Source organism: Trachinotus anak, unplaced genomic scaffold (assembly GCF_046630095.1).
Source record: "Trachinotus anak isolate AG129_WGS33_773 ecotype Australia unplaced genomic scaffold, CSIRO_AGI_Tana_v1 ptg000026l, whole genome shotgun sequence".
Taxonomy (NCBI): Eukaryota; Metazoa; Chordata; class Actinopteri; order Carangiformes; family Carangidae; genus Trachinotus; species Trachinotus anak.
The window spans coordinates 1,410,599-1,437,608 of NW_027273877.1; the positions used below are offsets into that span (position 1 = coordinate 1,410,599).

Genomic DNA, 27,010 nt, shown 5'->3' on the forward strand with positions numbered 1-27,010 from the left:
CTCTGTTTCCGAACTTAACGCTGACAAAGCTGCAGCCGTTAGCTCTCTTCAGCCGATAAAACCGTCCTTACACGGCGTCATTTGAATTAAAATTTACTCTGACTGTCCACCACTTACCGATTCAGTTGCGTGTTATGATAAAAAAATATCCTTTTATTTGATTTGGTGTTAGAAACAACTGCTGTGGGGAGTGAATCCTCAAACTGCCGCACTGTGTTTCAGAGTCTCTGCGAGCCTGTGTCCGCAGCAGCTACAGCCGCTGGCCACGCCCCCGCTGCGTAGCACGCCGGTTGCGTCATCACGCAACCGGCGTGATGACGCAACCGACTATATTAATTAATATTGTACTTTTTACTAATTACTTTTATTTAATTGGTGTAAATGACGTTGTATTTTTACATTGTGGTGTTTCTACTTTTACAGGAAATGTATCCATAATTGGCAGAAGCTTTCATATGAATGTAAATGATCATAACACTGATTGTAGGCTACCATCAAACTGAAACACTGAAACATGCAACTTAAAGATAATCAGTTGCCCATTTATTGCAAATGGGTAATAAATGTGACTGAGCCTATTTGTTGTGACCTACATAGTGCAATGTAATCTAAAACAAATCATTGCTATCTACTGTACTGCCTGTTATCCAACTGTTCACAAATTCATAGTTAATTCAAAACTTGATTAAAGAAATGTGCAACCACTACTACTGCTACTTTCACAACATCAATAATGCTGCTGCCACTGTATTTAAACTATGCTACTCCAAGGCTCAACATATACTCCACAATATATCTATTAATTACTCAATCTACTGAGAGTGAGAATGATAATGAAATTGATAATAATGATTCTTAAAAATGTGATTTCCCCCTAAACTTGTTTGCACTCAGCCATTCCTTAGGCAAAGCCACTATTCCAGTGTAAAACTGCCTTCTACCGCCGTCGTGTGGAAATTATGTGCTATTGCAGGGTTCAACACAAGTATTTAAACCTGCAGCTCCAACTTTGCACACAGTAGCCAAATCACACCCTCAAACCTGTGTCTATGTTTGTTAGGGTTCATATGAGCACTGATTTATACTGAATCAAAACAGCAGGTGTATTTAACCGACGGCAACATGGCAGCAACACTTTCTTTTCCTGTTATTTAGGACATGCAGTCCCACAGGGTTCCGCCCCATAGGCATGACACTTGGACAAGCAGGTTTAGCAACACTTCAACAAAACCAGAATTGCATTGCGCCTCAAACCAAATCGTGTTAAGACAGTTTAGGAGGAGGTCTTTGTTCCTTTTATTTAATCAAAGAAAAACTCCATTATGGCATTTTTTAAACTGGAGTTAAGCTTTATATAGCTAAACAGTATTCCTAATTCCTAAAGTATTTTTAAATTATGTAGTTTTTTACTTGCTACAGCCTGCTGAAGGTGCACAACAGACACTTTTCAATGTTTTGGAGCTCATATTTTGATTTTTTTGTAACTCACATCGGAAATACTTGTTGACCAGGCCAGTGGAAATGGGGACCTCGGTTTTATCTGACGTCAGGAATCAGAGAGGAGTTTTGGTCATGCTTCTGCTCCTCTTGCTCTGCTTCTTTGGTGGAAAATGTGAGCTTCAGGAATCAAAAGTTTCAGAGCCAACCAACTCCCCTCCTGTCAAGCCTTTCGAAAATCAATTCAATGAACCTCAGGCCTTCCCCGCAGAGGAGAGGACCAGCCTCCCTGTGTTTACTATGGACTACCCTCGGATTCAGGTCCCCTTTGAATTTACTCTATGGATACTGTTGGCCTCCTTTGCCAAAATTGGTATGTCTGGATGAACCACCGTGTTTAGGTTTATATTCATGCATGAAGTAACAGGGCTTGTATCATAATTTGCAACCAGCATAACGGCAGCAACATTACTCTGGATGAAAGCAGCCTTTATTTTGTGGTTGCAGGTAAGCACATGAGCTCAGAGTCCAATTTTTTCATGGTCTTCTCCCCAGGTTTCCACATTTACCACAAAATCACCATCTGGATCCCAGAGTCCTGCCTCCTTATTGCCATCGGCCTCATTGTCGGTGCCATCATGCACTCAGTTGCAGAGGAGCCCCCGGCTGTGCTCAGCTCCAATGTCTTCTTCCTCTACATGCTCCCACCCATCGTCCTCGACAGCGGCTACTTCATGCCCACAAGGCCATTCTTCGAAAACATTGGCACGGTGCTGTGGTATGCCGTGGTGGGAACCCTGTGGAACAGTATCGGCATTGGGATTTCTCTGTTCGCCATCTGCCAGTTTGAGGTGTTTGAACTTCAAGATCTCAACCTGCAGGTCAGTTAAAGTCACAGGAAGGACGGGGGGTGTGTATCAGATTAAAATTGAGTTTCTTAGGATTGAAAGGTCAAAGGTGACATTTATGTGTATGTCTCTTAATGCAATGCATGTAATATTTACACATGTGACTGTGACATTTTACAGTAAAGTTAATTTTACTTTGTCATTCAGACCAGAGTGTGGTATGAGTATGCTCAGTGGACAGGGAGCAGCAGAATCACTGCAAGTATTAAGCATTTGTCTGCCAGTGGAGCCACCCATTATAAAAAAGGCAGTATTGTTATGTAATGTAAGGCCACAGCTCCCAGTCTTTTTGACTTAATACCATTTAAAACAAAGCAATATCTCCCTTGCTTAATCAAAGAGTAATTTTCCTTGTTTAACTTGAATAGTTTTTATACTAAACACATCAAATTGTTCAAAAAAGGCTTTTCTACTGTAAACCACTACTAGGATTTAGAACTCACAAACAAGGCACTGAATTACAGATTTACAACCATAATGGAGGAACAGTGGTTAAGAAACTCACCCTAAATAAAAGGAACAGTATTTGCCCCAGCTTTGGAGCCAACATGGACAAAAAGTCCTTAAAGCGCTTAGAAAAAAAAATCAATATGTTTACATCCACAATTCAATGACAACTGGGCATACTCCATCTGCTGATGAAGGTCATGTGATATGATTTATTTTTTACTCACTTCACTTTGCAGGAGAACTTGCTGTTTGCCTCCATCATCTCAGCCGTGGACCCAGTGGCTGCTCTGAATGTGTTTGAGGACATCGGAGTCAATGAGCAGACATACATAGTCATATTTGGAGAGGGACTCTTCAATGATGCTGTCACTGTGGTGAGTATATGGGATATGTCTTTTCTTTTTTGCTTTCGTGTTAGCCTTGCAAACCTACCTTATAATAAACAAGGCTTCATTTCTTTGCCTATATTTGTGTACAGTTTGGCAAATTAAAACCATTAAAGGCATCCTGAATTAGCTCAACTGTCACTGGATTAACTTGATTCTGACAGTACTCAAGATAAGTAAAAAATGTGATGATATTGAGGCAAGTTAAGGAGCATTTTTTCTATAATTTTTAAGTGGCTTTATGGATTTTTTATCCAGCTTGGACATCAGAGATAATCTCATCCTCTTGAAGTACAAGTCACAGTGAATCTAAAAATATGTATAACATGTCTATGTGCTCATATCTGACTCCATCAGGGTGCAACATTACATGAGTAAATTGCTAATTTCTCACCACTGTGAATTTGTGAAAAAGCCAGCAATGCCTGAGGGGATGACAGAACTGTGTGCCCCTGCAGTTTTCCCCTCGGTCTAGTTTGGCCAGTTCCCCATTGTTAAATGGGAACGTCAACCTTATTGAGTCCGCCTTTGCTTTGGCTGAGTTTCACTTGAGAGGCAAGTTTCACTCAACACCTCCTGGCACTGATTGTCTACCTTCGCAAACTGTCAAGTGAAATGCCAAAGGATAGGTGTGATTAAAACATGTGGGTTTTACTAATTGAGCGCCTTTGTCAAGTCAGGTTGGTGCATGATCGGCAGCCTGACCAAAACATACGTTAAACAGTCCTAACAGTGGTTCAATCAGAGGAGATTATCAAGTATTGGAGTGGCTCAACTTGCTTGACAACAGCCACCTGAGATTTCCAGTTTACTGTCTGTGTGTTATTTAGCATAAAAAAATGCAGTAAGTATATGGAAATATCTGTGGTAGACTTTTTATCAGATCATCTGTATTCTGTCTTTCTCTCCTCAGGTACTTTACAGCATGTTTTCCTTCTTGGCAGACCTGCCCATCGTTGAATCCAGCGATGTGTTCCTGGGAGTGGCCCGGTTCTTCGTGGTGGCTGCCGGCGGTGTACTTTTTGGCCTTCTGTTCGGATTCGTGGCTGCGTTCACCACACGTTTCACCCACAACGTGCGTCAGATCGAGCCCCTCTTTGTCTTCATGTACAGCTACCTGGCGTACCTGGTGGCAGAGCTGTTTGCCATCTCCAGCGTCCTGGCGTAAGTGAAGACCAAACCCAGATCAGTCCACACAGCTGAGTGAGGAAACACTGACTAACGTGCATCTGACAGAAAGTGATGGAAGAAGTATTCAAATCCTCTACTTAAGTAAAAGTATCAATACCATAAAAATACTCCATTGCAAGTAAAAGGCAAGTAAAAGGCATATATATATATATATATATATATATATATATAGAGAGAGAGAGAGAGAGAGATTATTATCCAATAATATTCACAAAGTAAAACAGAACAAACTAATTTTTTCTTCATTAATATTTTGCACAAGTAATTATCACTTAGTTATTGAATCTTAAAAGTATTTTTCCTTTAAATTAGGTGAAAACAAATCTGATCATTTAAACCTGCACTACCTCCTAACTGCCACAAGAGGAGGGGTCTGTACTACGACTACTATTTCAGTTCAGCTGCAGGGTTAAAAACAAACCTCTACATTGCAAAAGCTGAGTCTCACACTTTTTGTTTTTCCCCTCCCTGCAGCATTATCACATGTGCCATAACCATGAAGTACTACGTGGAGGAGAATGTATCTCAGAGATCCTGCACCACCATTCGCCACGTTGTGAAGATGATGGCCACCATCTCTGAAACCCTCATCTTCTTCTTCCTGGGTGTTGTTACAATAACGACTGAACATGAGTGGAACTGGGCCTACATCCTGTTTACGCTGGTCTTTGCCTTCGTCTGGAGAGGACTGGGTGAGAGCTTCAGTTCATCAGGGAGATCATGACTGAGCTCTCTCCCCCTTCCTGCTCTAAGTCCAACACTTTCATCAGTCAAACAGGTTTTTAAGTCTTTTTCCTTCCTGCAGGAATTCTGGTGTTGACCCAGATCATCAACCCCTTCCGGACCATCCAGTTAAATTTCAAGGACCAGTTTGGACTCGCCTATGGAGGCCTGCGAGGGGCAATCTGCTTCGCCCTGGTCTTCACCTTGCCTGATAACATCAACAGAAGGAACCTGTTTGTCACAGCTTCAATTGCCATGATTATATTCACAGTTTTCATACAGGTGGGCCATTTGTCTGCACAGTCCATATTCACCTTGTGCTCTCTATTATTATTGTGTGGTATATTATGTAGATTGTGGATTTAAAAGGCCCAAATAAAAACAAACCAAAGACATAAAGTAAAGCACAGTGTACACTGATATATGTATTTTCTTTTTATATATGCATTTCATTAAATACAGGAGAATATTTTTTACTGACTTAAAGCCCCTTCTGTTCTTGAATGTCATGCCTACCACTAATTACAAGTGCTTATAAATAGTGTCAGATGAATAAGGATGAAACAATTGAATTTGCATATTCATAACTATCTATGCGTACTCTCCAGCAAACAGCTTCTTTGCACGTGTCACATGGCTTTGCATCTCAATAGCTGAAGCATTTTAAAGACTATCACTCAGACCCTTTTTACAAAGAAAAAATGTTCTTCTCTCCAGGGCATCAGCATTCGTCCTATAATAGAGTATCTAAACATCAGAAGGACCAACAAAGACCTGAACACCATCAATGTAGAGATTCACACCAGGGTAACTATCAGCTTCAACAGATTTCTTTTTCTCCTGTGCACCGTTTTCAACTCTTCTTTGTGATTTCTCTTACACCCCTGTGTTTGACTGTATTTTGTCCAGGTGATGGAGCATGTTGTTTGTGGTATTGAGGACCTGTGTGGCCAGTGGAGTCACTATTACTGGAAAGACAAGTAGGAGCTGTGTCATTTTCTCTCTGATGATATATTTTAATGCGAATGGATTGAAATGATAGTAAAGTTCTCTTTTGTAGAATTGTTTCTTGCCATCTGTCCTCCTGTAATGTGAACCAGCAGGTCTCTTCCTGCAGACACAAATCTTGATATGCTAATAATCTTTATTCTTTTGTCTGTGTGTCAGATTTAAGAAGTTCAACGATCGTGTTTTGAGGCGTATCTTGCTTCGAGACAACAGGGCTGAGTCCAGTATTGTGTCTCTGTATAAGAAACTGGAATTGCAGAGTGCCATTGATTTGCTGGACACACCTATGGGAGACCTTAGTGCAGCCCCATCTATTGTTTCTCTGCAGTAAGTTCCACAGACTGATGGGTTTCAGCCTTGTTTATTAAAAAAGACATCTTTTCTTACTATAAAGTGGAAAATTACCAAAGACTTTCAATAACAGCTGTTTTTCCTCCATAAAGTCTCTAGTTTTAAATGTCAGTAAGTCATGAATAAATGTTTTTGACCCAGATACCTAATAGCTTCACAACCTGGCAACCCAAAAGTTATAGCATTAAATCAGTGTGTGCGTTGATAAACAAAGTCTTTAAGTGAAACTGTATCTGCTCACTCATCAGGATGAGTCCATCAAGTAAATGCATGAAACCTTTATACTAAATCTAATTTGGCTCCAGCTGATGATGCTGTTTTCCATCCTAACTGCAAACCATTAATGTCAATAGTAATAATAAAGCATTATACTTCATTAGTGTCTAATTCACTGTTCATTGCTCTCGCCTCTAATCAGTGATGAGATGAAGGAGGCATCTCGACCGAAGAGGAAGTTCCTGGCTGCTGACGTGAGGAAAATGCACGACATCCTCTCAAAGAACATGTACAAGATCCGACAGAAGGTACTATCAATGCTGCAGAGAAACCGTTTTTACGAAGGGATATGTTCCAGAATACTTTATATTCTCTACAGTATTTCTCTTGGGCTGTGTTTGTGATGTGTTTCATCATTTGCCTCTGTCCAAAAATGAGTTTTGAGTTTGCTTTTAAATGGTCTGAAACTAAAGTGAAGTTTGGTTTAATACCATTTTAAAAACTTCTTCCCAATCATGACTACAGGTTCTAGCCTTTTTTTCCTATTGGAAATGATCCTCTTCAGGTATCTTTAACCTGAAACCTGCAGTCTGACAGTTCTCTAAAGTTTGAATAAAACACTCGGTTAAAGTAGTAGTGATAACTTTAATGTGCTAAAATAATTTTAAAGCCTTAGAGCAATCAAACATCCCATTTTCTGTTATTTTAAGTTTATTTCTATAGGACTTTGTCATTTCTGAACTTTTGAAACATAAGACTGGTATTATTCTATGTTTCTCTCACTGTCAACAAATCCCATGAAAAGACCAAAATCATCAATGTGTTAATTTGTCTCTCAACACTTTGTGACTTCCCTACCCTGTCTGTGGCACTCAGCCTCATTGTAAAGTAATATATATGTAAATATATTGTTTTATCTTTAAAACATGTGTTTTTAATTTACCAAAAAGTTTTTAGCAAACATTACTACAACAGGAGGAAATAGTGCATTTGTTGTATTTGTATTCTCAGAAGCACGACTTTAGTGTGTGTGTTGCTGATGATGAAGGAACATGTCACCCAGTGCAACAGTGTGACTCACTGGTGTGTTTTTAATAGTCTTTGGAAACAGTGGAGCTCAATGGCTCAGAGGAATAAGATATATCAGGCTTTGAATACACAGAATGCTTGTTAATAGGATCCATTCATTGTTTTGGTGTTTTCATGGGACTTGTTGACAGTATGAAAAACTTAAAGGAGCAGTATTGAAGCTCAACTGTTCAACCCTCACCAAATATCTCCCAATGTTCTCCAGACGATGGGATACACCAACAAGTACAATCTGCCTGACGAAAGCCAAACCAGGGAGATTTTAATCCGCCGCCACGCAAGTGTCAGGCGCAGCATCCGTGCCGGAAGTTTCCGTGAGATGGTGGGTTTTTGTTTTGGCAGACATATAAAAGATGTTGCCACCTTTTTCCTCGACCTGCCTGACCTTCATTCTTCATCCTCTTCCAGCCTACAGTAAACATCCCCAAGTCTCAAAGGTACTACTCCCTCCGGGCCGGTGGAGATCTGGAGTCAGCCGTCAGAAGACGAAGTTTTGGTAGGTTAATAGAAATTTGATTTGTCTCCATAGATGAATAAATCACAGAGAGGTTACCATTGGTAGGACTATATTCAAATAATAGTGTTTTTATTAGGTGCAAGTGAGGTGGACCGTCTCTCAGCTCGTCTCCATTTCTCTGGTCTGTCGCCCCACTCTTCGTCCCGCTCTCTGGTTCCCATGAGGAGGTTGAACACCATCAAGGAGTCTAGGAGTGCAGGGGTGCAGCCGGACGCTTCTGACCACTCACACTCTCTATCTCCGGGAGTACACGCTTCGGACGAGAGGGGTCCTGAAAGTCTTGGTGGTTCCAGCTTCAGAGTCAGGAGAGCACCAGTTCCCGCACCCAGGAGACACAGTTCAGATGGAGCAGAAGAAGACGAAGACCCTGCTGACCCTGAGCATCCAAGAGGAGGGGTGGAACCAGTGCATCCTCCCCAGCTACCACCACCTCGTGGCTGGGTACCTGAAAACCAGGATCCCAGAGAGAATAGGGCAGGAAATCCCCTACTGAGACACTCATCACAGGGGTCTCGAGGCTCAGGGAGATCATGACGGGAAGAGAAGGACAGAGGGAAGTCTTTTGAATCAGGTCGGCTGCTCTGGAGGACGAACTAGTCTTTTTGGTTGAGATGAACATCAAAAAACAGAAGACAAATAAACTAATTTACGAGCTTGAACTTCAAAACAGAAGCCATGGTTTAGAGTTTGTTTATATGCTAGGTGACCACAAAAAGTCTTGACATTCCTGTTCTCTTAATTCTGTGGGTTTTTTTACTTGTCTTTTCTAAATAAAATTTGGCTATTTTGCCAATTATTTTTTAATTCAACCAACAGAGAGGCAGTTGTGTCCACATCCCATCCTCTATTCAGGCCAAGGAGGGTCAGTAGTTAAAATGACTTTGTAATATTTAAATTGAGCTTAAAGTTTATTATTTACTTTTATTTTTCTCTATGCACTGGAGTAATTTTAATGACAAAATGTATGAAAATAAATACAACAAACCTCAACTCCCTTCTTCATCCTGATGTCGCCTTTCCATCTGTGCAATACACACTAATTAAATGTTAGCTCTACATGATCCCTGTTGTCATCTAGTAAAAATAGCACAGTTTCCTGCACTCCAAAGCCACGAACACAAAGGGATTAATGAGTGATTAACTGAGCTGTCAATCAAGCCCACACAGGGCAGGCCTCGTAGTTACTTCCATACAGTATGTGTAAGTATACATTTGTTAGAAAGAGATATTTGTACTAAATGACCAATTCTGCTAAAAAAAAAACTGTATTCTTCAGGTTGTTATTGGTTATTTATATTTTACCACAACCTCCCTATCCAATGAAACAGATGGCAGCAACATTGCCTCTGCAGTGTTGGCTAAAATTAGCTGCAAGTTAAGCTTGAAGTTTGAGCCAATAACTCAGTGAAGTCACTCACACAAGTTTCCTCTGAAAGAGGAGAGATTAAAAACCTAGAATCAGAAATGACCAGTGTCCGAGCTTGGTTTCGCAGCTGTGATAAGGCAACAAAGACCTGTCAAGCTTTGATCGATGTGAACGTGGCTGTAGTATCATGGCAAACCATTCTCCCATCATCAAAAGACTTGAGGTAGCAACTTCCTTCAGGATATAGATCCACTTACATAACCTGATGACTTACGGACATGGAGTAAGATTACACTATTGTATTCTGCCAATTAACCAATGCATTTGAAACTGGGTAGAGGACCCACAGGTACTATCAAGCTGAAAGGAGATTGTTTAGTGCTCTATCTCCTCTCTCCTTTTTGCTTTAATGTCCTCTTTTATTAGGCCATCCGACTCTCTGACGGCCTTCCTCACCCAGTGTCATCTTTCAAGTTTACGTCTTTATATCTGCCAGGCACAGAGAGCAAAAGCTATAAAATACACAGAGCTTTCTGATAATCTCATTTCTTAAAGGTGCTCTGAAGAAACTCGATTCCACTTGAAATTCAGTAAATAAAAAGGAGGAGGAGGAAAAGGCAGAACGAGGTGTTCAAAGTCCCACGAAAACTGCATTTTGCAAACAACTCGCTGCCTGTAACTTATCTGCTGACACATGGGGAGCAGAGGGCAGGAAATGTTCAAGAATGAGTTGAAGATTTTGTTTAAAACGGCACCAAATTTCCATCTTTTCAAGTAATTTTTATCTTCATTTGTGTCAGCAAATAGATATGCAGTTAAATTACAGTACGGTAGGAAGAAAAATGTTGCAACAAAAACCTCATGACTGTTATAAATGTGTTGGCATTTACAGTGAAAGCGTCTCCATTAACTAGCAAGGTGCATATAACTGACTGTAAATCCTCCACACTGGCCATGAGGCTCATTACACACCACAGAGTGTTTGTCTTGATTACTTAGGGCTTTTTGCCTCCGGCACGGCTTCTCTAATTAAAGATGTTCCACTGTGATTAGTAACATTTCATCATTTACTGAAAATCACCGCAGTATGAAATTAACAATTTTTCTAATGGGCAAAGAAAAATTAGCAAACAAATTGGGTGAATTATAAATATGGTGAAAATATGAAGACTAATTAAAGGAGAGGAGTTAGTGTTAGTTTAAATACAAACCTGTGATCACACACAGATCCTTGTTAGACAATAATTTGTGGCTTTTTTACTCACTATTTGGGTTTCTTGTATCTTTATTTACTTCTGCTTGACTGGGATTCAGGAAACATGAGAGACGTCTGGTGGAATCTCAATAAATCTCTACATTATTTCTTTGGTCAGAAATGGAGCAATGACATGTTTCTATTATCAATGACCACTCGTTGTTATTATTGTAACCATGTCAAAGAAAGATCATTCTAATGTTGAGGAAGTACTTATTTCAACCACATCCCCATCTTTTCCTAAACCTAATGAAGCCATGACTGTTGCTATAGTAACCATGGCAACAGAGGTAAGCACACCACTATCGGAACAGTCTGCATTTTTATTATAATAACTATTATAACAACCAAGGTCCGGTACGCCTGCTGCCGTGAGGGTGCTATTTCAGGAGTCAGTTGTATGGGTCGTGTGAAAAAAAAACGACCCATATGGTGGTGGTTCAGTATTGGCTTGTTTTTCTGTTGTTTTCCATCCTGAGGGAAAAGCTCTTTGAAAGTTTGGGACGTAAAGCAAAGTATTGTGAAAAAGAACGAGTTCGCCGCCATCTTTTAAACCCATCGTGGTCAAACCTTCACCAGAATATCCCAAAAATCCCAATGAACTAGACTGCTAGATTTACTGTATCACTCATAAGGAGCATGAGCTGGAAGCTGACCTCCGGCGTGGCTGCAGCACTTTATAACCTTAAAATGGAAATCCACTGGAAACTTGGCCGGTGAGAGTTTATAATGTTAAAAGCTGCACATGCTCAGTGAGAGCGATCCTATACTGGACAATAAATATGATTAGTGGCATGGAAAAAAGCCAGCTCATCAAATATGCATCATGGACATACATTTTTAATGGGGACCACAGTTTACTGTAACGTATAACAGCAAATCTGGGAAGAGGGATGAAGATTTAACATGGACAAGTATATATATGGATATGAGGCTTAGTTACGACAACTTTCATCATAAATCTTTCACATCCTGTCAGGAACTGATTTATGATCCACCCATGTGGGGTTTTACTACGCTAACAGACATCTAATATTTTAAATAAATGTCATTAGTTCTTACAAAATGACCGATGGCACCAAATTAAAGCGATGTAATGTGTTTGGTAAGTGATAGTAAATCCACTGCACCTTCTCCATTCTAAAATGATCAACACAAGAATGGACATTTTCTCTTGGTCAATGTGGATGAATGCTCTGGGAAATTCAAACATCAATAAATAACTGTAGGGCATAAATGCTGAAGGAAATAAAGGAGTTTTGAACAGAAATAAGAACAGCTTCTCTCCGTTTTGAGCAACGTCATGTCTAGTTATGTTTGCTAAAACCTGAGCCAACATTTTTGCAGTAAAATGACATCAATTAAAATGTCAGGTAAAATATCAGTAGGTACAGCAGAAGTAAATAAGACTATATGGAACCATGTAAATCATGGTTATATACAACTAAACTGCAACAGCATACTACAAAATGTATTTACTAATGCAGTTTAGTATATAAACACAATTTCTAGTTGACAGGTTGTAAACACTGGGGACCTAAAGAGAAAAGCACTGGGAAACACAACTGACAACCTTATTCTTAATGTGTAATTAAACGGATTAAAATGTTAATTAAACAATCTGTTTGTTATATGATTACATTACTTTAGTATGTTGCAATTTCTCCTGTGTAGCTGTTACGAGCTGTTGAAGCTGGACAAACAAAAGATCAACTGTAAAAATGACATCAAGGATAAAAACTGATGATAAAATCTTTGACAATGAAATTCCTAAAAGTGTCAGCTGGATAAAAAAGGAGAATATTTTCACTCTCTCAAAGCAGCAAGTGATGTTTCTTTCCACCTGCGTCTCTTCTTTTATCTCTACTCATTTTGAATAATGTGGATTTACCATGTAAACAGAAAAAAGTAGGATTCTCCACATCTAGTTGAAACAAACAGCAGTTGGTTCACGAGGGGTCGAAGTTTCCTCCTGTCAAAATACCTTTCATGCAAACACGAGACCCCTGCTGTGAGATGCTTTCAACACAAGCGTCAAAGGAATGCTTTAAATGTAAAAGCACAAAAACCAAACGCCTGCAATATCTTTGCCTCGAGCAAATTTGCATTCTGATCAAGAAACGTCTTCGCATGTGGGAGGCACTGGCAAACATCCTGGTTTATGAACTGTCTGTCAGCTGCATATGAAGCAGCACGTACTCGCTACTGAGGGAAGGAGAGAGGGAAGAGAGGAGAGGGAGGGACTGCGTTTAAATGTGGCATTCAGAGCGTTTTCTGCCAGAGAAAGAAACAAAGGAGGGAAAGCATATTGTATATCTGAATGCGTCGCCTCGGGTGAAGCTTCAGCAACGACGAGGAAGAGCGTTTGCAGCCTTCAGCGCTCAGTGGCATCAGTTTCTGCTTGCAGGAAACTTCAGAACTGAGCAGCTGGGAGTCTGCGACTGACGGGGGATTTTATTTTGATATCCAGTGTTTCAGGTAAAGGAGCATTCGGTAAAAGTGAGGAGCAGAGATGAATCAAACTGCATCTGTCTCTCATCAGATTGAGTGTCAGCCCGCCAAGGACACCAAGGTAGGATTGATTTGTTCATGATGTGATTTGTTTTTCATCCCCTTTGTTTTATTGTAAATCCAGCATATTAATATTTAAGATCTGCCAAAGTTTTGACTGCATCTTTAAGCACTGAGTACTTTATTTTAGCGGCCACACTCTCTTTGATCAAGACTGATCATTTTCATATCTGTGAGCTGGTTGTGTCAGCAGCAACTGCCCCACAAATCTACTTGAAAAGGTGGATATTTGGTTTTTAAATGAAAGTTATGTCGTCTTTGTCTCTTTGAGGCTTTATCACACAATTAAATGGCTTCACGCAGTTATAAATATGAGAGAAAATGCAATTTTTCTCCTTCACTTCTTTTTGTTATTACCTTTTAATTATCTTCAGAGAGGCAGGACTAGATTACACCCTGTTTAATTCATGACATTAACATTTTTTTTTTCGCAGTCTCTTGTGTCTCTGATGAAAATCATAATATTCTGTGGTTTTTTTGTTTTTTCTGAAAAACTTGAAACAGTCTTTGGAGACCTGAGGTATGTCATGGGGACACGGGGACATTATGTCATTATGCTGGCGTCTGTGACACATTGTTGTGAAGACAGTTACTCCAGAACATAGTAGAAACTTCATCCTTAATCACCCATATGGAGCAGATGATGTGATTACATTTTGGTGTGCCTTGCTGCATAAATTTGGATAACAATGAGTTTTTTGAACTTCTGTTAGAATCCACTGGTTTTTTTCTCCCTGGTAAGTGTGAATGATGACGAACCTCCAAAACTGGACGCAAACGTGCCTGACAAGAATCTGTGTTTGACTCTTTTTTAACCCTTAAGAGACCTCATTTAGTATGATAACAATGTTTATAGTTTAATGAATTTAATGAATGTACAAGCAAAGTAAAAGGTTACCACTTCAGTAATTTTCACATCCTGAGTTGTAATGAGGTCAGCGGAAAAGAAATATACATTTAAAGTACATTTTAAGGAAGAAAATTGGTTGATTTTGGAAATATGAATACAAATTTTACACACAGGGCAGTTGGACGGGAAGCAAAGTCAGTGTCAAGATTACACTAGGGTTAATGATGTAAAATATTGTCTGTCATCTTGTATTTTTTTCTTTTTCTTTTGAGAGACAGACATTTAGGTCATGTTTGCCTGTTCAGTCTTGTTTCCATTGTCATTTCTTTTTTTAAGTGTTTTTATCCATAGATTCTATAGAGAAATTTTAAAGCAGATTAAAAGCTTCTTAATCATTCAGCACTTGCAGGCTAAAACGAACCGCCATAAGGTCTAAAAGTAAAAGTTTAGTAGATGTCTGCATCTCCTGTTCCAACATTAAAGAGCTTCATTACTGCTCGTGGTTTATGCAAAGCGGTTCTTAGCTGCGAGCAGATCCCTCAGACAGCGAGACGAACAGCCAAAGCATAATCCCGTGCAATCCTGTGCTGCTGTGGCCCCATAGCAGCAGGACGGGAGTAATCTGGCAGGAGGCAGCTTCGATAACAGCCACAGCCCATGCACAGGAAGAAGTAGTTTCTCAGATGCATGAAAACTAATGCTGCTAATGTTGTTTCTCCAATAGCTTGACTTTTCCCCCTTTATCCAGTAGCTATCCAGTCCAGAAGTCACTTTACAACTAGTACAAATCACATAAAACAACATGGCAACAGTATAAAATGACCATGGATGTGTTCATTTGCCTTGTTTAGCCTGGGTGGTTTTAATTGTGTCATAAATCATAGCTCAGTAATCCAGCCTCATGTGCCACCTGGTTTTAGCTGCTTCATAAATTTGCTGCTGCCTCTTGAGATGCAACATGAACGTGCTGCTGATGGAGAGATATAGACTTCCATTATTTGGTGGATTTGTTTTGGTAAATTTGTGGATTATTAGCAAATTAGCAGCATCATCTGCAATTGTTTAATGAATGTATGTGATGTTCAGAGACATTACAGTGCAGTATTTTCAGGGGGGAAATAAAATATAGGAGGACACCAAAACCTCTGTGCTCAAACAGAATCATTTTCTATGGGCTCTTCTTAAAAAAAAAAAAAGATTTACCTCTTTTGACAAAAAAATGTTCACCTAAGTGCAACAGTAGCGCCAATCACAGCATAATGGTATATACTAAAGCATGGTGTAACAGTAGGGGTCATGCATTAGCTGAAGTTTGCTAACATTAGCTCAAAAGTCGAGTTAATTACAATCACATCCTGAAGAGTGAATCGAGTTCTCACAGTTGCCATGGTTTAGACGTCGTCATACAGTATAACCTACCAGGTACAGACCTTCATGTCAAAACCAACAACCAACACGGTGACAAATGAACAAACTCCATGTACTGATGGAGACTGAGAGGTGCAGAGAAAGCTCTGGTAATAGCCTGTAAGTAGAAAATTATTACGTCAAACTACTGGTCCTAAGGTCAAGAACATTTCATGCTTAAATACTTTGTCTTTCAAGATGTATCTTATCTATTAAAAGAAAAATAAGTAAAAGAAAGAAAAAGCTGTGATTAGCATTTACAATGGATATAAAGGTTTTCGTACAGGATGTGTTGGACTGTCCACCCACACAGGACCTGCTGGGATGACAAGCAGCTGAGGGAAATTCACTGCCTGTGAGACAGAGGCCTTAACGGAGCGGCTGTGGTCACCCTTGATTCATAATCTGTAACAAAACAGCCACCAGACGGCTTGAGAGCGTGTCACTCAACTCACTCTCCGTGCAGTCTCAAATCGAAGGTGCACCAGAGGCGTGAAATCTAAACATAGTCATTGCCAAAGCAGAAATCTGTACTAACTACAGACATTAACCATGCATATATGCATTGATAGCATCTCTTCTCACTGTCAACATCTGCTTATCTAGAGCAGTGGCATGTTAATGATTATTGTGCTCAGCTGTTTCAACTCCACGACTTTAACAGCATCAGTTTGACCAGTTACTAAAAACCTGACTTTCTGGGTGTTGTGTATCTTTCAAGTGTCAAGGTCTCTCTTCTAATTCCTCTGTTTCCTGTGTGTTGATTGGTCAGTATTTTTGAATGTGTCTGTCTGTTGCATCTGTAAATTTGTTAGAAGGCAGCTGTTACGCTGTAAATGCCAGCAGTTTCTGTGTGCCTGTCTTTGTTATCTGCCATGTATCAGTGGTCTTACTACACATCTCTATGTGGAACCTGCAGAATGCCATGTTCTCTTTCCTGCTGCAATCCAACTTTTAGTATTTTTGGACGAGTCCCTCCCCGTAATAGCTCCCTTGTGCATTTGCCTCTGCTGGTCTTCCACATCCTAGTATTGCCAGGTTTAGCATCACCATAAAAATCATCCAATCATGTTTCAAAAACAAAATTTGACTTGTCATAATCTAGAAAAATGCAAATATTTAATTAAAAAAGTCATGAATACCAAGTCAAAGTCAAGTCGAGGTTTTTTATCAGTGCTGGTCAAGCAAGTCTCAAGTCCTCAAATTTGTGACTTAAATCTGAGTTGACCAGAGAAAACTTCCTCTGGCCCGGTTCATTCTCAACATGACCCATAATAAGCAAAGGTGTCCAGTTTTTGGATATCATCTCTAACATGCATGAGCTAAGACCAGTTCCAGCTGGTTCCCCTGGGTCCAGTTGGGTTGTTTTTTATGACCAAGTCAGTGATAAATGGGAACAGGAGACGTGAATCTCAATATTTTCTGTTGATCAGCTGATTGAATTGTTTCAGCAGCGTCTCTTATCTTCTGATTCATTGATATTATAAAGACCTTCCCAGCAGTGGCAGTACTTTCTAATGTAGTTTTTGAATTAAAATAATCATATTTGAACTACTCTCCTCTAATATGTAATGGAGAGTGCGTAGATGGAGGCAGGTCAAATGTGAATCTTACATCCTGGAGGATTTTATAAGAAACATGAGACCAAAAATTTAGTTTAACTGTGAGCCTGATTCACTGTTATGTGCAGCTGGTTGGTTGTGGGATATAAATTTAATCCTCAGAGCTGGGAGAAGTTGGTAAATTGGACTTTATCTATGAGTTACACAAGAATCCTTGTTCGATTCTGATGCATATTTATTACATTGTTGTAGAAAAAAATATAAACAGAGGCTCATTTTACTTTAATTTGGATTTTTTTCGGCTGTTTTATCATCATTATGGTCTTCACTCCCTCTCCGTCTCCTCATCTTCAGTTGCTGGCTGTTGCTAAGTAACATGTTAATCCAGGACATTTTTATCATATATATAATCACTCAAATCCTATTTGCACAGGGTCAGGAGAGTGGGAGTGTGTTCATGCTCTAGAGTTTGCAGTGAGTCAGCTGTAGGAGCGCCGAGCATCACTTGAAAATGACGAGACATTCTTATAGCTCACCATCAAGAGTATGTAGTATGTTTCCTCTTTGTTTATCCAGCTTGTACATCGACATTTTTCAATGAATCTGTCCGTGAATACAAAGACTGACTCTCATCACAGCAGGTAGATTTTTCCTTTTTTGTGTGTGTGTGCAGGGATTCACAGATCTGCCAGAACAAAATTAAAGAACAAGTGTTGCACCGGCCACCTGCTGAAGTAAAGACATTAACAGTTTTAATTATGTTTTTCATCAGTTTAGAAGGATTTCATATGCTACTGAGCTACAATAATATTGTGCTACTAAAATTCATTCATTTCTCCTCAGACAGCTCAGTTAAGCAGTTTTGGCATGAACTGAAGCAGCACATTTAAGGCATCTGTTGACCAAGTTCATTTGCATAAAGCAGCGTGCTTCTCCATTGTAAGGGGTCACAAACCAGAGAGGCTGGATACCTGCGATATAAAGGATTTATCTGATTGCGAAACTGAAACTTTAATGTGCTTTTAATAGCAAGGAGCTGGGCTTCAGGAACCTGCTCTGGGCTGAACTCCCAAACCCTAAAACCTGTGAAACTGAACAGATTGCCACTATAACAGAGTTTAACCAGCCTGTGCAGTTCCCAATCGCACTCAAAATCAGTGAATATTAACATTAGCCTGGTGTCGTCATTGCCATCTGTTACCGTGGAGATGGACACAATAGCACGTGAGAGGTGGAGGAAGGTGACGAATCCTGTCCTCATTATAACTGTATTTACTGTGCTGGAGAGGCTCATAAACCTGTCATTAGTATGTTGACCTTTGAACACTGATATGCATCAGTTGCTAATTTTAACATCTCCCACTCACTCAATAAAGCTGCTACAGCATAACAACATAATCACAAACATACTGAACGCTTCAGTGCGCTATGTCACTTAACAAAGGCAAACAGCAGCACTTTGAGTTACTGCTGCCTGAACAGATTCACACAAACAAGATTTTTGTTGAGAAATCCTAAATGCAGAGCTGAGCTGTTTGCACAGCCTACACTGTCATCTGAAAGCCAGGCTGTGTGAGAGATGAAGAATCACACTGCCAAGTTTCCAGCTACGTAAGACACAAGAATACTGTCATTTCAAACTGAGGCGGTGTGACAGAAAAGTGTGAAGAACTGTCATAACCTCAACCTAACGCTCACTGATAAGTTCACTGTGTGTGCTTACATTTACACTACTATTCTAAGGTCTCACAGTACTTGTACTAACTTGTACTTGTATTACTGCATGACAAACTGCTGCTACAGCCAATGTCACTAAGATTTTAAAGGTCCCACATTGTATATAGTGAGATTTCCATGTCTTTTTTGTTTCCTTTAATCAATTATACAACAGTTAGAATCCATATAGACAACTACTACTCCAACAGCTGTTATGCAGCTATCACTGCTACTTGTACTGAACTAAACAGTAAACAGTACTGCAATTTCCACTACTACTGCTACTATATTGGCATTATTACTCCCATGCATTTTCAATTAATTGAATTGCCAAAACCAAACAAACTCACAAGAAGTCTGCAGCTTTTTGTGTCCCCTCAGGGACTGGATAACAGACAACAGACTGTATTTGTATGGTGCATGCAGTAGTTAGCATATAAATGAATGCAAGTCTATTCTTTGTCACTAGAGGACAGCCTTACACAAGTCATAGAAAAGCAAGAAGGGTTTCCCTCTTCAAATTCAATGTTTACATACCATTCATTATTGTGATTTTAGGTTTTATTTGATATTTTATTTACATTATATTTTAGTTTTATTTTTGGGTCAGTGAGTCACACTGTGGCTCACATGGCACAGAGGAATAATGTCAGGTTAGACTGCTCTGAAATGCAACTGCCCAAACCAAGGTCACTGCTGCGGAAAGGGCAGCAGCCCATAGGCTGCACAGCCCTGCACAACGAGAAACTACTGCATTTCTCTTCACTGAGATACATCGGGTCTGGAGACAGGGTGATGTTTACACACCAAATTCAATGGTAAAAGCAAACAACCAAGTCTCCTGCCATTATTTGCAGATGTCCACATATGAAGGTGTCTTCCTGATGTTGGGGGGGAAACTACTTTATCCTGATGAGTCATGCAGCATGTGAATATAAATGTAAAATAGGAAATAGAAATAACGATATTATAATTATACTTTTTGCATACATACAATTGATAATGATTTTTGCTCCAGAAATATAATGAATACAATTCTTTTTTTCAGCAGGTAACTTCAGTTTGTTCTACATGTAACCAGCCTTTATAACCACATAATAAGAATTATGTGATGCCTTTGCTTCCCAACAGCGCCATTACAGCCAGACACATACTGTTATGTTTTGTAATGACACCTCCCCCCTCATTATTGGGTGTCAACTGATTATTATAATTGAAAATGGATTGTACACAGAACTTCTAGTTTAGTACAGTAACATCAAAGTTTTGAGTACACCTGACAAAAAATAACTGGATCACATGATCGTCTGGCTGAAATTTATGTCAGTTCAACAGAACTTTTTTTTCTTAAATCACACAACAGAAAGTTGGCCGCCCTCTCTGCTGGAGGAGGCAGCTTGCTCACCCCCTAGCTGCCAGAGGAGGGGATAAATTGGGGGATAACTCGAAGGATTTGAAAGTTCAAAATCATTTTGATCCTAATTTTAGCCCTCATAAGTATGGGGTGTAGTCATGGCCACGACTTACCATTTCTTGCTGGCTGTGGGGGACCATAAGGTGCGGTACTGGTCTGAGGTGGGCTCTGGCATCTCTATGAAAACATGTAATTATACTCAATAAAATAAACTTTCCACTGCAGAACCAGGACATTTTAGGCAGCCCTTCACAATACAGTATTACAGCAACATTTTTACTTAAAATTTATTTCACTTCCCGTTATTAACTCGGTCACGTGCAAGTTATGCAGGAGGCTCCCATCAGTTCCAAAGGAGGTGGCTGCACACAGCTCCAACTGTAGATGCAGATTTCCCTTTCAGTGAAATGATGACTTTAAAATGTTTTTGAAGCAGTCTAAGGACTTTAAGTCAAACAACTTAATCAATCATCCATTTAAAACTCATTTAATACTGTAAGTACAAGAGTAAGAAAATTGGCTAATGTAAACTGCAAAGGTGACATTTAATAATTGCTACATCTAACAATAGTTTGAGTCTGTTTTTGAAAACCTAACATACATGTGTTCATAGCAAACAGGCAAAACCTCACATTACATCTGTTAGATGTAGATATATAGTAGATTTACACACCTTTCAGGATCTTAGCAAAAACTTAAACAAGTTAAAGAACTGTAGATATAGTGTCAAGGCAAATTACTAACAAAGAGTTATCTATGCTCCTGGGCTTTAATTCAGACTGTGTTTCACTGTGACAGTCAGCGTCAGTCAAACACTGTGTCCCCTCCAGCGCAGAAGCACCTACTATAATTTCTATAATCTGTCTAAGCAGTGTGAGTTGACTTTGAACTCCTGCTGCGCGGCAGAGTCGATGTTCACGTTTGGATCCCTCCCTCCAGACTGAACCCCCTCGAGGCTTTTCCTTGCTGTCTGTCAACACTCCTGCTTCTTGCTGATGCCTTGATTCATGGGTGTCATAAAAGTTGCAGTTTTTAATCTTCTTACTGGAAAATTCAAGGCTCATGCAGTGTCAATTTCAAACTCAAACCTCTTCTGAAAACTTCTGGATCTACTTTGTCTTTAAGTGCATTTTGTGGTGGACAAACATAGATGACTGGACATTTACAGCCACTACAGTGGAGTTTCTTATCAGAAATCTCAGTAATATAAATCAACAGGAAATGGGAGGTTCTGTTGACAGAGGGCTCCCCTATTGATCCTCTATGATGCACCAGGGACTGTATGTTCAATAGCTACAGGAGACTCAATAGACCACGATGCACTGCCTTCACAGCACACAGGGTTCAGTGCTTTTTTTTTCCGCATGCAATACTACCACATATTCAGCACAGGAACAAAACCTTGGGGAAGTCATAAATGCACAGCTGAAGCAGGCTAACACAAGGCAGAACGAGGTCAAATTAGTTTGTGTTAATTAAAGGATTATTCCGGTTTATCAGTAGTTTAGCTTCGCTGTTTTCAGGTCTTGGAGCAGTCCACTGCATAACGTATATAAAAATAAAGTAGTATAAAGCCTTTTGTGTCTGCCTCAAACGATGTCACTTGAGTTAGTGTTTGTTGGAGCTGAAGACCACAAGTTTGAAAAGGAAAAAGACCTCTGTAGCTGCTCCTCGTCCCTGATTGAGAATATAATTACTCAAGGCTACATTAGCTGTTATAACACCCCTGAATCTCCAGCCGCACTGAGTTGCATTGTGGTTCATGTAGGCACCGCCACATTTTGACAGGAAAGAAGAGTGCGACAATAACGAGATCTCTGACTCTGCTACATCGATTTTCATACATTTTTAAACTGCCCATCCTGAGTCTGTATTGTAGGAATGAATTGTCCAGTTGGTGGAGTGTTCCTTTAAAAAGACCCACAGGTTAGCCAATCATATCGGGTCAATGATAAAATTATTACATACACTATTCATTGTGAACAACTGTCAGAGCTGACAGGTTGACTTCAGTTTTCTGTGAAATGATGGGACTGCTTCCAAGCTCACCTGTGGTTTTACCGCTAAACAAAGAGGTTTAGATAATCTGGCTGAATTGCCGGCTTGTTTACAACCTGTAAATGCTAAATGCACTGCACTTACATAGCGCTTTTCTCATTGTATCGACCACTCACAGTGCTTTACAATATTAGCCACATTCACCAATTCACTCACACATACAGCACATACATCACACACTAACACGCTAATGGAAAAGGCATCAGTGTTTGATTGTTCAGGTCTCTTTGTCTGGCTTTGTATTGTATGTAGTCCCAGAGCTCAGCTGTTGTTGGATTTTATTATATCAAATACAAATTCAGGCTGAATGCCTATGGCAGTAAGACACGCGTAATAAAGCAGAATTATCCATTTTATGATGCATTAAAATAACAAATGTGACAGTTGGCAGCTTGTTTTGTTCATGTAATGAACACTATAACAGTAAAACCACACTTGTTTTTAATGTGACACTTTTAATGTGCTGTAAATCTAGTTACAGTTTATGCACCTACCTGATGAAAGGTCTGAAAGAATGCTGAGGTCTAATGTTACCCATGTTAAACAATAGAGTAGTGATAATAGGGTTGTTTGTCCTGGTGAATAAAAAAAAGACTTTGTAAAAATCAATATCTTTTGACTTTTTCCTTGAGGCTTCTTTGAAACCCACGTTAGCCCAACTGTCCTTTTAACACAGAAATCAATTCAGCCTGTCGGGCCTCAGTGTCACCACCAGACAAATTCCCCCTGACACAGAATTAGATTATCAGTCTAATGATGCCAAGTGAAACTGGGTTGACTGATTTCACTTATGAATGACACCATTTTTTATGTAGTAACCTAAAATCAGAACAGGGGGGTTTTGTGTGTGTGTGCGTGAGTGTGTGCCAGACGTCTGTTTACTCTGAAGAGAGAAGTCAGACAGACGCTGGTGGCAAGAGAGGGAGAACAGTCTACCGTTTACTTGCTTACTGTTGTTTTTTTTACTCCATTGCATTGCAGAACAAATGCATTTTTTATTCTTCTTGGACAACACTGCCCTTTTTTGAGTTTGTGCAACAGTTGGATTGGAGGGAGGCATCATCCCATTGCCCCAAGTTTGATGCTTCGCATTTCAGTGTTTTGACCGGAGAGACGTCAACATGATGGACCCAGAGCTCAGGTACCTTGAGGTGAGGTGTCAATATGATATTATTCATAGAAACCATAACACTATGGTTCTTAAGGAAGGTGCTGTGTTATTACATGTGGGCCTTCAGCACTGGCTGAATATTTTACAAAAAGATCCTAAAGTTTCTTTCATAGCTAGATACTCAATAACTTGGTAATACATAGTTAATAAAGCATAATTATATAATCAAATGTTTGACATAAGGTTGTCTGTGACGAGATGATAGACCATTAAAAAAAGTGATGCATGTGATTTTTCATAAAGTCCCACAAGTGTCTGTTGCCTCCAGGAAGAGTGGAGGCTCTGAGAAACAGCCCCTCCGGGACTCAAAGTGTGTCAGGACTCAGACTCTTGTTGTAGGCATGAGTGAGGAATAAGCTGCAGAGTGTGTTTCTGTGAGATTCGAAAACAGGATGTTTGGGGCATATATGGTGCATATTTTGGTCAATGGAAAACCAGAAAACACTCCTCTAAACCAGCTTTTTGTTTTCATCTAAATAGACAAAGCCATAATGTAGTTTACATCCATTAAGAACTAGGGTAAAGTAAACTAATTAGACCGAAACAAAACAAGAACCAGACGCCGTTTCTTCGTAGCATTAATCAGTGTCAGGCTGTGAAAGCTACAGTCACCTGTCTGGATTTCGGGGAGAAATCATATGGTTTTTTAAAATTATTATTATCATCATCATCGTTATTATTAATATTGTTATCATTATATTCCATATTGAACCACGTAAAAAGTCTCATTGAGATTAAATCTATTTTTACAACAATAAACACAAACAACACAACTGTAAAACACAGCTGTCAGCACTTTCAGCAAATATTTAGATCCAATCATATTTAACTAGTTACTAATACTAATACTAGGACTATTTTCTTGATCCTTAAAAGCTGACTTAAATTTCCCACATGGTAATGAGCTCTGACATTTTCAGGTCCCCCTGTGGATCATTCCAGGAAAAGGTGGCAGCATATTCTAATTCTGTTCCAACTCTGCAGGACCAACAGAAATTGAATAGTAAGTTGACACCTGTACCTCATCACCTGCCGTAGTATTGAGAAAATGATGCTTGGGTCTGAGTTACTTGCTGCTCCAAGTGCAGGGGCACCATGCCAGCACTTGGGGGATGAATCCCTAAAAAATATATATATTATATATATTTTTTCAATATTTAACTGTTAACTTATCGTTATTAATAGAATATTTTTAATTTACTTTTCTTGTTTTTGGCAAAAAAGTAAACATCCAGAGAACCTCTGTGTCGCCCCCCCTATTTACATGAAATGGTTCGGTCCTACACCCAAACCAAGTGTAAGCGGTACTTAGCTAGCAATTAATAACGAGTGAGGAGCAGGTAAAACATGTCGGTCAGAAAGAAACTGGGCTTCCAAAAATGGAGGAAAAGAAAAGAAAGAAAGTAGAGAGAAAACATGACACCAAATATTTCTCTGAGAAAGGTGGGTGTAGTCCATGAGTGGTGTAAATTAACCTGTTAGCTTAGCTCATAGTGAAACAGGCCGGGCGTCAGAGGAAGCTGACAACTTTATGCTAATGAGCTATGACGCGGTTCGGCGGCAACCAATCGGAGTGTAGTGTTGCGCTGCGCTCTAGAGAACACCAGAGAACACAACCTTGTAAACTATAGTTCCGATCAAACATTTGTTCCTAAGCACAATGAAGGAGAAACTGATAATAGCATTTTGTGTTTTCCAGGTGAGTTGGTGTTTAGGTTTAGGAAATCAGTCGGTTATGCTAATTTTGCTAATTTATAAAAATGAGTGTTTGTCTTAATATAATTAAATGTGCCACTAGAACAAACAGGACAGGACGTCCCAGGTGTAAATCAGCCCCTGAGCTTCAGCAGCGTTCTTGGCAGGGTAGCCAAAATGGATTTTTCGCTCTTTCTGCTTTTCGGCTAAGCGTATATAATTAACATTTCATCATTGCAGGCAAACTTTTAGCAAGCTAATAATACTAAATCAGTTGTTCCTCCCCCTGCCTGGTGCCAGGCCCAACAGATGCAGCTTCAGGCTCAGCAGCCCTGCCTCCCCATACCCATACCAATGAACCATCCCAACTCCCAACTGAAGAAGGAGGTGAGCAGCACTGTGTTCAATGACATGTCAGTTCGCATAATTGCAAGGGGGCTGTGGGAATTCCTTTTTTTATTATTATTATGAATTTAAGAAAATGATTCAGTCCTTTTCAATGATAAGAGAGTACAAAGACCCAGTGCCAAATTAGGTCTGACCCAGTCTCAAACCTACGTTGAATAGAGACCCATCAGTGGTTGGGTTGGACGTTGGAAGACTTTGGAACTAACGAGGATATCTTCATTTGAACACTTTAACAAAAATGATTCAGGAATTTCTCTAGGCCAAGCATTATACAGTTAAAGCCCACGATCAAAACATGCACTTGGTTTTTTTTTCTGTCTTTGGATGCTTGGTGAAGCCCAACCGGGACCTCAGGCTGGTTAATGAGCGCTGCACTCTTGGTCTGTCAGTACACCTTGACCTACTTTTTTCTAAGTCAAGGTAGTGGATTCAGTTTTTCTTCCTCATACACTACTGGAATAGTATCTTGGTTCATGGTGTGTTAGATTTCAATTTGTTAGCTTGTTTGACTGTTTTTATAAAAATAATATTATACTGATGATAAAATAAAAATTCCCAACATTATTTCAACATCAGCTTTATGTTAAGTAAAATGTGCTTTAAGGCAAATTGAAGGAATGCTGTCACAAAGAGAAGGGTGAAATTATGCAAATTCAGTTCTAAAAATGGAGTTGTATATTTCAGTGAAATCATCCTATGCATTATAAAAGTGTCTAAAAGCTGCCCAGCTCTGTATGGCCTTGATTCATCAGACAGCCCAGTTTGCCCAACTCTTTGTCCTGACAGCTTTCATAGCTGTCATGTAAAAACAACACACTCTTGGTTATTTATTCTTGATCTAAAAAGCTCACTCTTTCATTTATGCATGGCTGAGCTCTGGAAACCTTATGAAATCCCTGTGTATAGATGAAAATATCCATATGTATCATCATGGAGATGACTAATATGTTTTGCAGGTACATGGCTTTCATCTGCCAGCAGCGCTACACTCCCACTCACAGCTTACTGTCTTTGTGCCTGTGCAGTTTGCAATTTCACAATTTTATAAATGGATTTTTAGGCCTTGAGGAGGTTTTAAAGCATTCCCACAGTTCAGAGTTTCAGGCCCCTTCAGCTGCAAAACACTCTGAAATATAAATTAATATTCAAGGAGGGGACATTAAAGACTGAGTATAGCGTTTTTCTTTCTTTTATTGTGATTACATACAGGTTGGTCCTTGAGTAAATTCCCTTCCTTTATAACCGGTATGACTTTGAAGAC

General features: G+C 39.6%; 3 protein-coding genes and 1 long non-coding RNA gene across 13 annotated transcripts in view; 2 read left to right on the plus strand and 2 right to left on the minus strand.

The window, feature by feature from the left end:
• LOC139609474 (inositol polyphosphate-4-phosphatase type I A-like) overlaps window positions 1-273 on the minus strand; it is a 42,221-nt gene extending 41,948 nt beyond the window's left edge. For all 10 annotated transcript variants that reach the window (XM_071464119.1, XM_071464116.1, XM_071464114.1 and 7 more), the window contains exon 1: window positions 118-273. The gene's annotated coding sequence lies outside the window, so the exon portion shown is untranslated. The remainder of the gene's footprint in view (window positions 1-117) is intronic.
• A 964-nt stretch (window positions 274-1,237) lies between these two features.
• LOC139609771 (sodium/hydrogen exchanger 2-like) lies at window positions 1,238-9,264 on the plus strand. The gene is made up of 13 exons (XM_071464736.1): window positions 1,238-1,810; window positions 1,993-2,318; window positions 3,032-3,169; window positions 4,095-4,345; window positions 4,847-5,064; window positions 5,178-5,377; window positions 5,813-5,902; window positions 6,005-6,075; window positions 6,263-6,430; window positions 6,873-6,978; window positions 7,965-8,081; window positions 8,168-8,255; window positions 8,353-9,264. Exons 1-13 carry the CDS (start codon window positions 1,522-1,524, stop codon window positions 8,808-8,810), a joined length of 2,520 nt encoding a protein of 839 aa, XP_071320837.1. The 5' UTR covers window positions 1,238-1,521; the 3' UTR covers window positions 8,811-9,264.
• Window positions 4,206-25,594, minus strand: LOC139609773 (uncharacterized). Its single transcript, XR_011685351.1, has 4 exons — window positions 25,122-25,594; window positions 24,668-24,766; window positions 20,531-20,795; window positions 4,206-4,340 (listed from the first exon to the last, which is right to left on the minus strand). It is a non-coding gene; the product is annotated as an uncharacterized lncRNA (long non-coding RNA).
• Window positions 24,927-27,010, plus strand: part of LOC139609772 (inactive dipeptidyl peptidase 10-like) — a 44,852-nt gene continuing 42,768 nt past the window's right edge. The window contains exons 1-2 of the mRNA XM_071464738.1: window positions 24,927-25,089; window positions 25,642-25,728. Coding sequence (XP_071320839.1) covers window positions 25,063-25,089; window positions 25,642-25,728 — 114 coding nt within the window. The 5' untranslated portion in view covers window positions 24,927-25,062. The remainder of the gene's footprint in view (window positions 25,090-25,641; window positions 25,729-27,010) is intronic.